Raw genomic sequence first — 12,500 nt, 5'->3', positions numbered from 1 at the left:
GAGGAAGAAGAGAAGGAGGAGGAAGAGGAGGAAAAGAGGAGGAAAAGGAGGAAGAGGAAGAGGAGGAGGAAGAGGAGAAGAAGGGGGAAGAGGAAGAGGAGAAGGAAGAAGGAGGAGTAGGAAGAGGAGGAGGAAGAGATGGAAGGGGAGAGGACCAGAAGGTGGTTGGGGGGGGGGGGGGGGGGCGAGAGCAAGAGGCCGAGCAGAAATCATTTGTCTGGACTCTGTGCACGATCACTTTCTGTTGTCCTTCTGTATCTTCCTGGGCTTGTTCGCTTGTTCGTTTGTTTGTTTGCTTGTTTTGCTCTGTGTGTGTGTGTGTGTGTGTGTGTGTGTGTGTGTGTGTGTGTGTTAGTGTGTGTGTGTGTGTGTGTGTGTGTGTGTTAGTGTTAGTGTGTGTGTGTGTGTGTGTGTGTGCCTCTCTCTCCCCTTCTCTCCAACTCCCCCGTCTCTCTCTGTCTCTCTCTGTCTCTCTCTCTCTCTCTCTCTCACACACACACACCACTCATTTGTCTTTTTACTGTGTGCACGTGTTTCGTTTGCAATAAAACAACGAGAGGGATGCCACCACCACAAGACAGCTAGCTACCTCACCAGCTGCCGAGGGCGTTGTTCGCTGGTTTCACACACCACGGTCCCCCGGGTTGATTTAACTCTCTCCATACGAACGGCGAAAGAGACGACGTTAACAGCGTTTCACCCCAATTACCATCATCAAAATATTGCAAGTGGAAAGCTCTTATACTGAAGACGTGAATGTTGACAAATAATACCACAATTCTGACGATGGAAGCTAAAGGTTGGGTCATTCAGACACCCACTGGACATCCGAGGGGTCTGTGTAGAGGAGAAGAGAGGACTGGCCGTACTGAGTGAGTTAACCCATTCCAGCGACTAGCACCACCCAGACATAGAAGTAGAACTACGTTGGGCAGATCTACTACAGTAGGGGCAGCGGAATAGTAATAGTAGTAGTAGTAGTAGTAGTAGTAGTAGTAGTAGCAGCAGTTAGTTCCCCAAAGGGTGCGCGAGGTCTCGAACCCGGAAGCCTTCGGCCTGTGGTCGGGGCGCCACTACCCTACCCACTGGGCCACCGGTGTCCCTCCCCCGTCCTTCCCCTACACTCCCCCACCCCCCCCACACACTCCTCCTCTCTCCCTTTCCCCAAGCGAGGTCGTTGGGTGTGTAGTCAATATGCACCTGTCCGTCACTGAAAATACAATAGCGTCGGCTTTTATTTATTTATTTATTTTTGTTATAATCTTTCCTACGTCTTTCTACACACACACACACACACACACACACACACACACACACGCAAGCACGCACGCACAAACACACACACACACGCAGACGTACACACACACACACACACACAAACACGCAAACGGCCGCATGCACGCACCCCCCTACCCCACCTTCCCCCTCTCACACGCAGGCGGCCCCCCCTGCCCCCTCCCCCCACGCCCCCTCCCATCCCCCCCCTCCCCCCCCCCCACACACACATGGAAGAAAAATAAGCGCCCAGCTCACACGTACCCGTACACGCAATATACGCAGGTGCGCATATTTGTTTCTGCATACATAAATACAGACGCCTAGACGCGCGCGCGTACAGGCACACGCACACGCATAAAAATATCTATCCATCTATCTATCTATCTATCTATTTAAGTGTGTGTGTGTATGTGTGCGTGTGCGTGGTGTGTGCGTGCGTGCGTGTGTGTGTGTGTGTGCGTGCGTGTGTGTACGTGTGCGCGCGCGTATGTGTGTACATACATATATCATATACATATGCACACGAACGCGCACATGCATACATCTTCACAAAATCAGGTACTTCTCTATTGACCCGCACAAACGCGAGTGCACGCGTACACGCAGACACAACACAACACAACACACACACAGACACAGACACACACACAATCACACACAAACACACACATCAAATACTAAAACTTTTCCGTGTATGTATACGTGTATGTATTGTAAATACCAATACAAACACTGATGGGAACAACGCAGAAACCTATCTATTGGAGGAGTTTAACTCTCTCTATACGAACGGCGAAAGAGACGACGTTAACAGCGTTTCACCCCAATTACCATCATCAAAATATTGCAAGCGGAAGGCTCATATACTGAAGAGGTGAATGTTGACAAAGAATACCACAATTCTGACGACGGAAGCTAAAGGTTGGGTCATTCAGACACCCACTGGACATCCGAGGGGTCTATGTAGAGGAGAAGAGAGGACTGGCCGTACTGAGTGAGTTAACGACCTATTGGCGTCTACACCCTTAAGGTCAAGTTTGTTCGGTTAGAGTTGTTTAAATCCTCCTGTACATACATATATACACACAAGGAATATCACATGACAGCTGTAAGGATTTTTCAGAGGGCTGCTTTTAGGACTTGTGTATCGGTGTGGGCAGTACAGTACAGTACTATCAGTATCTCATTGCCCAGGCGTAGAAGTGTAGAGTAACGTAATGTATTCGCTGACACACTCAGTTAACACAATCAATCTCTTCGTCGTCATGTCACACCACGCGGCGATAAAACTGGGGGGCGTGGCGCACACGCATGCGTAATTACACAAAGAAGAAAGAAAGAGAGAGTGAGTGAGAGAGAGAGAGAGAGAGAGAGAGATGGGATGGAGAGGGAGGGAGGGAGAGAAGAGACCTGAGTGGGAAAGAGACAGAATGGAGATAGAGAGAGATAGAGAGAGGGAGGGAGAGATGAGAGAGAGACACAGAGAGAATGAATGAATGAATGAATGGTTAATTCATACAAGCCACAGCCCCTCATGAATGCGTATTTGAACAATAAACACAATTAAAGGATGAATAAACAGAGAGACAGACAGAGAGAGAGAGAGAGAGAGAGAGAGAGAGATGTGGATGGGGAGAGGGAGCGAGTGAGGCGGAGGGGAGAGAGAGAGGGAGAGACAGGGGCAGAAAGAGATATACATACAGATCGAGACAGACAGAGAGACAGACAATGGGAGAGAGAGAAAGGCAGAAGAGAGAGAGAGAGAGAGAGAGAGAGAGAGAGAGAGAGAGAGAGAGATTCATGAATGTATACGAAAGCTAAAAGTCCAAGACAGCAACTCAGAAATTAACATACACGCATACAGGACTTTAAAAAAAAATTTAATTAATTAATTTTTTTTCGACGCCAGTTGATATGTGAACTTTGTTACGCACAAACAACTGATACTTCTGCCATACTTCTGTGCGTGTCTCTCTCCTTCCTTCTTTCTCTCGTTTTTTTTCTTTCACACATACATGTCTCTCTCTCTCTCTCTCTCTGTCTCTCTCTCTTACCACCCACCCCTTAACGAGTAACCAGCCACCCACCCCCTTAGAGGGCAACCAGCCACCCACCCCTTAAAGAATAACCAGTCAGCCATCCCTCTGTAGAATGAGTAGCCATCCACCCCCTTCACGAGTAACCACCCACCCCTTCACGAGTAGCCACCCACCCCTTTAAGAGTAACCACCCACCCCTTCACGAGTAACCACCCACCCCTTTAAGAGTAACCACCCACCCCTTCACGAGTAGCCACCCACCCCTTTAAGAGTAACCACCCGCCCCTTTAAGAGTAACCAGCCACCCACCTCCTCACAGAATAACCAGCCACCCACCCCTTAAAGAGTAACCATCCACCCAGCACTTAAGAAGTAGCCATCCATCCACCCCCTTAACGAGTAGCCAGCTACCCCTTAAAGAGTAACCACCCACCCACCCTCTCACAAATAACCAGCCACCCACCCACCCATCTTAAAGAGTAACCAGCTCCTCACCTGTACATCGGAGTGACCCACAGTTTGTCGAGTTAACCACCTCCAGCACTGACACAAAATCAATCCCCCCCCGACTCACTCACCGCAGAAGCGAAAATATAAAAAAAAACCCAAACCGTCAGGTAGCACAAGCTTTCACTCAGGCTGGGACAACCCTCCCTTCAGTCTCAGTGTCTCTGCATCAGCCACGTTCGGTTCGTTGCAAACACACACACCAGCACCATCAACAGGAGATAATTATCAACCCCCCCCAAAAAAGCAAATGAGTAAGAAAAAAAAAAAAAAACGTAATGTCGCACTCCCTTTTTTTTTTTTTTTAGGAACCAACCGTACACGTGTGGAACTTTAAACGACAACAATACTTCTTCACAATGGACGCTGCTGTGTCTTTGCAAACAAACAGGCGTTCATCCTCTCTCCACACACACAAAGAAAGGAAAAAAAACCACCACCAACACAATAACGGGGGAAAAAAAAACAACAACAAGAGAGTTACTGAGCGAACTTCACAGCTCGTAAACCAAACACGTCGTATCGCAAACAACACACGTGTACACACACACACTGACAAGCTGATACTGTGGACCCTACAAAGAGGGCCTCTTGTTGGTTTGAGGCCGATTGTTCTTCTCTTACTGATTACAGCGCGTCACTTCAACCAGCGTTGGACTCGTCCCGTATCAAGTCAATGGTGTCTGACCCATTGTTTCAAATTTCCAGGCGAACTTGACGTGATCACCCTGTATGGTGGTGGTGGTGGTGGCGGTGGTAGGGGGTGTGTGGGGTGCTGGGACTGTGGGTGTAGGGGTGGGGTGGGGTGTGGGGCTGGTTTAGGGGTGTAGCCGTAATGCACTGAGGAGGGACGGACGGATGACGGAGGTAAGTGAGGAGATAGGTTAGCGTTGGTGGGGGGAGGTACGATACCGTCAGTGACAGAAACAGATGTAAAAGTTTTGATGGTGGTGGTTTTGTGTTTCGTCTTTTTGCTCTCTCTTCTTGTTCTCTCCCTCTCTCTTTCTCTCTCTGTCTCTGTCTGTCTGTCTGTCTCATAGTCGTTTTCATTCAAAATAACAAAAACAACAAACTATTTTGTTGTTTGTTGTGATCGCACCCCCATTTCATTTGGGCATTAAAAGGGTTCTGTTTTTTTTTTCTCTCTTATATATATATATATATATATATATATAGATAGATAGATAGATAGATAGAGAGAGAGAGAGAGAGAGAGAGAGAGGGGGGGAGGGATGTAGGCGGAGAGAAAGAGAGTATGCTCTCGAGGTTATGACCAGCGCATTGGGCATTATAATTATGAGATGAGACGATGAGGCATCTCCTCCCATTTCTCTTCGAAAGCAGGTTTAGAGACCAAGCTTTCATTGATGCACAGCCGGCAGACCTGGGGCAATGTGGCACAGACCTTCTGTGCGTGCGACGCCCCTATGACTCTTCACAAAGTTGAAGAAGGAGAAGACGAAGAAGAAGAAGAAGAAGAAGAAGAAGACGACGACGACAACGACGACGACGAAGAAGAAGAAGAAGAAGAAGAAGAAGAAGAAGAAGAAGAAGTCGAAGAAGAAAAAGACTGATTGATTGAATCTTTAATGGGTAAAGAATTAGGCGCAGTAAAGGCCTTTTTACAATTCTGCCCATTTAACGAACGACACACAACATAAAAATAAAGAACGACACAAAACATGGAAATAAATAAATAAAATGAAATAAAACAAAACAATAAGAACGACGAATAAAAATAGTAAATGGAATAGTCTATTAGAAGAAGAAGAAGAAGAAGAAGAAGAAGAAGAAAGAAGAAAGAAGTGTAACAAATCCACATCAGTTCGCACAGCCTTGATGAAACTGAAACTGAAACTAAAGTTGTTTTTTTTTTTCTTCTTATGTTATAATGCTAACAGTCTTACTAAAAAATCGTGCATAATATACTTTGAAACACTATAGGCACTGCATCAATGCATGGGGAAACTGTAAGATTCACATCCAGCGAAATGATAAGGAAATGGAAACGAAGGCATAATCAATCTTCAGGATTGCCCCATGCAGAGCTCGTGCGTCCTTTCTTTCGTAGCGCGCGTGCGTGCGCGTCAAGCACAGACAGACACAGACACACCTGCAGTTACACTTCCACATAAATAAACAGCACATACACTTGTGTTACATAAAGAGACGTTCTTTCTCCCTCCATGTTCACTATACCTGATCTTTTTATTTATTTATTTTTTAATTTATAGCAATGACATTGGATCTTTTTTCCCTTTGATGTTGGTTTTTCGTCTGTGTGTGTGTGTGTGTGTGTGTGTGTGTGTGTGTGTGTGTGTGTGTGTGTGTGTGTGTGTGTGTGTGTGTGTGTGTGTGTGTGTGTGTGTGTGGTTCGGTTGGTGTGATATGTATAAAATTATGAACTCAACGTAGAATTAACGACTCCCTCCCTCCCCACCCCCACCTCTCCCTTTCTCTCTCTCTGTGGCGAGGACTACATGTTAATAATAACAAAAAAAAGTACATTACTTTTTATCAGTTACCCGCGTTGAACAAGAACTGATGTCGCCTTGACTTTCCTGGCCTTGTCTAGTCTTGTCTTGCTTTGTCTCGTCTTGTTTTTTTCCCCCTCCACCCCCCTTCCCCCTCTCTCTCTCTCTCTTTCTTTCAAACACACTATCTATCTACACCCTCCTCCTCTTCCTCCCTCCTCTCCAATTCTATTAGACAAACTGCATCACCCACCCCTCTACCCCACCCCACCCCCAGCCCCACCCTCCCCTCCCCTCCCCTGAGGTCAAGTCGAGAGGACAAGATAGGACAAGGCGGAACAGACAAGACAGAGAGACAGACAAGACAGACATGTTGTTGAGCCGTTCGAAACACACTGTATCCCCAGTTCAACACATGTCAGACGAGCAGAGGAGTACAGCACAGCACAGCACAGCACAGCTCACTGGTTGTGCGTGTGTGTGTGTGTGTGTGTCCGTGATAAGAGAGAGAAAGAGAAAGAGCGAGAGAGAGAGAGAGAGAGAGAGAGAGAGAGAGAGAGAGAGAAAGGGAGAGAGACAGAGAGAGAGACAGAGAGGGAGAAAGACAGAGAGAGAGAGAGGGAGGGGGGGAGACAGAGACAGAGAGAATGAGGCACACACACACACACACACACACTCAGAGGCACAGAGAGACAGAGACAGAGAGAGAGAGGCACAGACAGAGAGCGAGAGAGAGAGAGAGGGAAAGAGATAGAGATAGACAAAGAGAGAGGGAAAGAGAGATAGACAGAGAGAGAGAGAGAGGGGGAGAGAGAGAGAGAGAGAGAGAGAGAGAGAGAGAGAGACAGACAGACAGACAGAGAGAGAGAGAGAGAGAGAGACAGACAGACGGACAGACAGAGAGAGAGAGAGAGAGAGAGACAGACAGACAGACAGACAGAGAGAGAGAGAGAGAGAGAGAGAGAGAGAGAGAGAGAGAGAGACAGACAGACAGACAGACAGAAACCGAGAGAAAGGGAGATACTGTATCAGGCAAAAGGGGCCAAGGAGGGCCGCAGCCTTTCTTTATCAGAGCGAAGCTTGTGACTTGACTGTAGTATAGAGAGGCCCGGGGTCAGGTTTCGCGGACAGGACGCTCCAAGCAAGGGCCTGACTACACGGTCATGGTTTAACTCTCTCCTTACCGAAGGTCACACAACAGGCGACGATGCTGCGTGTAGTTGTTTTTTTTTTAGGGCTGCTGACACCACTAACACGTAACAAAGCAAGGGAAGGTTCTGACATGGAAGACGTTACAAAAGGGAGGTTCTGTTACAAAGGAAAGGTTCTGATTATATGGAAGATGTTACAAAGGAAAGGTTCTGACATGGAAGACGTTACAAAGGGAAGGTTCTGTTACAAAGTGGAGGTTCTGATTATATGGAAGATGTTACAAAGGGAAGGTTCTGTTACAAAGTGGAAGGTTCTGATTATATGGAAGATGTTACAAAGGGAAGGTTATGTTACAAAGTGGAGGTTCTGATTATATGGAAGATGTTACAAAGGGGAGGTTCTGTTACAAAAGGAAAGGTTCTGATTATATGGAAGATGTTACAAAGGAAAGGTTCTGACATGGAAGACGTTACAAAGGGAAGGTTCTGTTACACAGGGGAGGTTCTGACATGGAAGACGTTACAAAGGGAAGGTTCTGTTACAAAGGGGAGGTTCTGACATGGAAGACGTTACAAAGGGAAGGTTCTGTTACACAGGGAAGGTTCTGACATGGAAGACGTTACAAAGGGAAGGTTCTGTTACAAAGGGGAGGTTCTGACATGGAAGACGTTACAAAGTGAAGGTTATGTTACAAAGTGGAGGTTCTGACATGGGAGGGTGGGGGCTGGGGGGGGGGGGGGGCGGGCGGGGGGGGGGGGGATGGTAGAAAAGGGAGAGAAAACTGGCCCGCCGCCCTGGGTGAGTTAAAGAGACAGCTGCACACAAAAGCTAGAGCGACAGTGTAAAGCGGTGAAGGGAGGGGGGTGAGGGGTGGGGGTGGGGTGGGGTGGGGGGGGGATTAGTTCGTTCGTTCTCCTCCTTCAGGGGGAAGACAATACGTGAGCTGACATGATACGATGATAGGACGGACTTTTACTTCAGGTCCAGGGTTGTGTTGTGCTTGTTGTGCCTGTGGTGAAGCCTCGTTTCCTTCTTCTTCTGTTTCTTCTTCTGCTTCTTCTTCTTCTCTTCCTCCTCCTCTTCTTCTCTTCGTCACCTTCACCGCGTCTGTCTGTTTCTTCTTCTTCTTCCTCTTCCTCCTCTTCTTCTTGAATTGTAAAAAGGCCTTTACTGTGCTTAATCATTTACACATTAAAGATTCAACCAACCAGTCTTCTTCTTCTTCCTCCTCCTCCTCTTCTCCTCCTCCTTCTTCTTCTCCTCCTCTTCTCCTCCTCCTCCTTCGTCTCCTCCTTCTCCTCTTCCTCCTTCTTGTCTTCGTCACCTTCACCGCGTCTGTCTGTTGCTGGGGTGAGGGGTGGGTGTGTGTGGTAGTAATAATGGGAAGGGGAGGTGGGGGCTGATAGGGATGGTGGGTGTGGGGTTTGGGGGTGTGTAGGGTGTGTGGGTGGGAGAGAGTAGATGAGGGTGTGTGTGTGGGTGGGTGGGTGGGTGGGGTGGGGGTGGGGGGGTGGGGGGCAGGGGAGAGGTGAAGGAAGGTCGGAGGGTGTGTGTGTGTGTGTGTGTGTGTGTGTGTGTGTGCGCGCGTGTTTCTGTCTCTTTATCTCTCTCTGTTTCTGTCTCTCCCTCTGAATCTCTCTCTCTCTCTCCCTCTGTCTCTCTTTCTCTCTCCATACAAAGAGAGACATTATCTATCTATCTATCTATCTATATATATATATACACAATTCTATTCCACCTTTTGTTCATTTCTTAATGGCATGTCTTAAAGCTATCCATGCGGACTTCAGAGGCAATGTTGCTGCAAATGACATTCCAAAATAGGCATAATGATTATGAATGGGTCACCTTTTGCTGCCCCATGTTTCCATATAACACACTTTTATTGTGTGGCAGGATGACCTCCATTACGAACATTATCACTGTGCGAAAGAGAGAAAGACAGTGTGAGAGGGCGGAGGAGGAGGAGGAGCAGGGAAAAAAAAGAGAGAGACAGAGAGAAAAAAAAGAGAGAAAGACATACAGAGAGAGAGAGAGAGACAGATAGACAGAGACAGAGACAGAGACAAAGAAATAGAGGAAGCAGAGTTCACATCTGTTTTTGATATTGGTAAAAAACAACAACAACACACGCGAACAACAGCACACACACACACACACACACACACACATTCTCTCTCTCTCTCTCTCTCTCTCTCTCTCTCACACACACACACACATACACATTCTCTCTCTCTCTCTCTCTCTCTCTCTCTCTCTCACACACACACACACACACACATTCTCTCTCTCTCTCTCTCTCTCTCTCTCTCACACACACACACATACACATTCTCTCTCTCTCTCTCTCTCTCTCTCTCTCTCTCTCTCTCACACACACACACACACATACACATTCTCTCTCTCTCTCTCTCTCTCTCTCTCTCTCACACACACACACACACTCAGAGTTAAACACAAACACTCACATACACTCACTCACACAAAGGGGGGAAAAAAAAGAAAAAAAAAAAAAAAAAAAGGACCATGACAACGGACTGCCTAGTTGTAACCACACACAACAACCCCAACCCCCACCATCCACCCCCCCTCTCCCCTCTCCCACCATCCACCCCTCTCCCTCTCCCCCACCCCCAACATTTCCCCTCCCACCCCTCTCCCTAACCCTCTACCCTTCCTCCTCCACCACCACCCATCCACCCTATCCCGGGGAACGCTGTCATCACCGTCTCACCCGTCTTGATGTCTTACATCCAAACCCTCCCTTCCACCTCCACCTCCACCCTCCATTTTCTCCGCTATCACAACAGCTCCTGCAAATCTTCCCCCCCCCCCTACTCCTAGACCACCCTCTCCTCTTTTTCCAGGTAAAAGAGGAGAAAAAAAATAAGAACAAACAACAACAACAACAACAACAACAGCAAAACAACCAACCAACCAAGCAAACAAATAAGCAAAAAGAAATAAATTGTATTTCAACGTCAAAGGCGAAAACGATTCCTCTTCTTTTCTATTTGCGTGTGTCTCCGTACTTTTCTATTTCTTCTCAAAGAATGAAGAGAGTGTGTCAGACAGACAGACAGACAGACAGAGACAGAGAGAGAGAGAGAGAGAGAGAGAGAGAGAGAGAGAGAGAGAGAGAGAGAGACGCAGAGAGAATGTGTGTGTGTGTGTGTGTGTGTGTGTGTGTGTGTGTGTGTTCTTACTTTCTTTTTTTTTTTCAAAGAATGTCTTGAAAACTGAAGCCAAAAGTATCTCTCTTTCTCCGGGCCGGGAAGAGTGAGAGGGGGAGAGGGAGAGGAGGAGAGAGAGGGAAAGTGAGAGGGGGAGGGAGAGAGAGAGAGAGAGAGAGAGAGAGAGGAAGTAGGAGGGGGAGAGAGAGAGAGAGAGAGAGAGAGAGAGAGAGGGAAAGTGAGAGGGGGGGAGGGAGAGAGAGAAAGAGAGAGAAATAGAGGGAAAGTGAGAGGGGAGAGGGAGAGGGGGAGAGAGGGAGAGAGAGAGGGGAGAGGGAGAGAAAGAGAGGGAGAGAGAGTGAGCAAGGAGAGAGAGAGAGAGAGAGAGAGAGAGAGACAGACAGACAGACAGACAGAGAGATTGTGCGTGCGTGCGTGACGTGAGTGAATGAGGTCTATGGTCAACTTTCTTTCGCTGGTGCAATCGCAGCAAACGCTTTGGCATTCTCTCTCTCTCTCTCTCGTGTGGCAATAATTCTCTCACGTTCTCTGTTATGTCTTTCTGTCTGGCTGTCTGCAACTTCACCCCTCCCCTCCCCTCCCTCCCCCTTTTTTTCCCTTTTCTTTGAGGGGTGGGGGTGGGTGGGGGTAGGGTAGGGGGTGGCAAAGGGAAAGAGTCAGACATAATAAACAGACACAAAGAAACCAGACACAGACTGACAGATTGGCAGACACACACACACACACAGACACACACACACACATAGAAATCAACACAGGTACCCCCCCTCCCTCTCCCCCCATCTCCTCAGCAACCCCCGTCCATCCCAACAGCAAACAAACAAGCAAATAGATGTATATACAAAGAGACGAACGAAACCAACAACCCATAAACGATGACTTCCCTTTGTTTCAAATGCTGTGTGGGTTCCCATCATTTTGGGGTCTGTTGTTAGTGTTAAACCGCTAAATCTACCACAAAAAGGTACGCTTTAAGAGAGAGAGAGAGAGAGAGAGAGAGAGAGAGAGAGGAAGAGAGACAGAGAGAGGAAGAGAGAGAGACAGAGAGAGACAGAGAGAGACAGAGAGAGAGAGAAAGAGAGAGAGAGAGAGAGAGAGAGACAGAGAGAGAGAGAGAGAGAAGAAAGAAGAAAAACATCACCCCCACCCCCTAAAAACAAAAACAACCCACAAAAAACAACAACCAAATAAACACCCTCCAAAAAAACAAAAACAAAACAAAAAACAACAACAACAAAGAAACAACAACAACAACAAAGACGCAACAACAACAACAAAGAAACAACAACAACACAAACAAAGACACAACAACAACAACAACAACAACAAAGAAACAACAACAACAACAAAGAAACAACAACAACAACAACAACAACAAAGACGCAACAACAACAAAGAAACAACAACAACACAAACAAAGACACAACAAAAACAACAAAGAAACAACAACAACAAAGAAACAACAACAAAAACAACAAAGAAACAACAACAACAAAGAAACAACAACAACAAAGACACAACAACAACAACAAAGAAACAACTACAACAAAGAAACAACAACAACAACAACAAAACCGCTTCGCTGCCACACACACACACACACACAAAAACAACAACAAACCAACAGAAGATGAGACACACGAAAGTCTCCAAAACTTCAGCTCAGTGGGAACGTTATATATTTTATAACCCGCAGGAAGAGAAAGCCCAATCAGAACAAGCTAAAGAGTCGTTGGAAGCTGTTGGAGAGAGAAGAGATCACACAGACACATTGGCAGCCCCCACAAAGGATCGGGGGGTGGGGGTGGGGGGCGGGGGGGGGGGGAAGAGTTCTGAAGGTGCGCGTTTTCTGGTGG

At 47.2% G+C, this 12,500-nt stretch overlaps 1 protein-coding gene across 6 annotated transcripts in view; it reads right to left on the bottom strand.

The window, feature by feature from the left end:
- LOC143290544 (poly(rC)-binding protein 3-like) overlaps positions 1-12,500 on the bottom strand; it is a 201,383-nt gene that overhangs the window by 90,213 nt on the left and 98,670 nt on the right. For 2 of the 6 annotated variants that reach the window (XM_076600081.1, XM_076600085.1), the window contains exon 1: positions 3,813-4,361. The exons of 3 other annotated variants lie outside the window; for them this stretch is intronic. In XM_076600081.1, coding sequence (XP_076456196.1) covers positions 3,813-3,820 — 8 coding nt within the window. In that variant the 5' untranslated portion in view covers positions 3,821-4,361. Of the gene's footprint in view, positions 1-3,812; positions 4,362-12,500 lie in introns of those variants that run through there. One more of the 6 variants, XM_076600080.1, reaches the window with a different exon arrangement.

Source organism: Babylonia areolata, chromosome 15, assembly GCF_041734735.1.
Source record: "Babylonia areolata isolate BAREFJ2019XMU chromosome 15, ASM4173473v1, whole genome shotgun sequence".
In the NCBI taxonomy this organism is placed as follows: Eukaryota; Metazoa; Mollusca; class Gastropoda; order Neogastropoda; family Buccinidae; genus Babylonia; species Babylonia areolata.
This window is presented reverse-complemented; position numbering and strand designations above follow the sequence as displayed.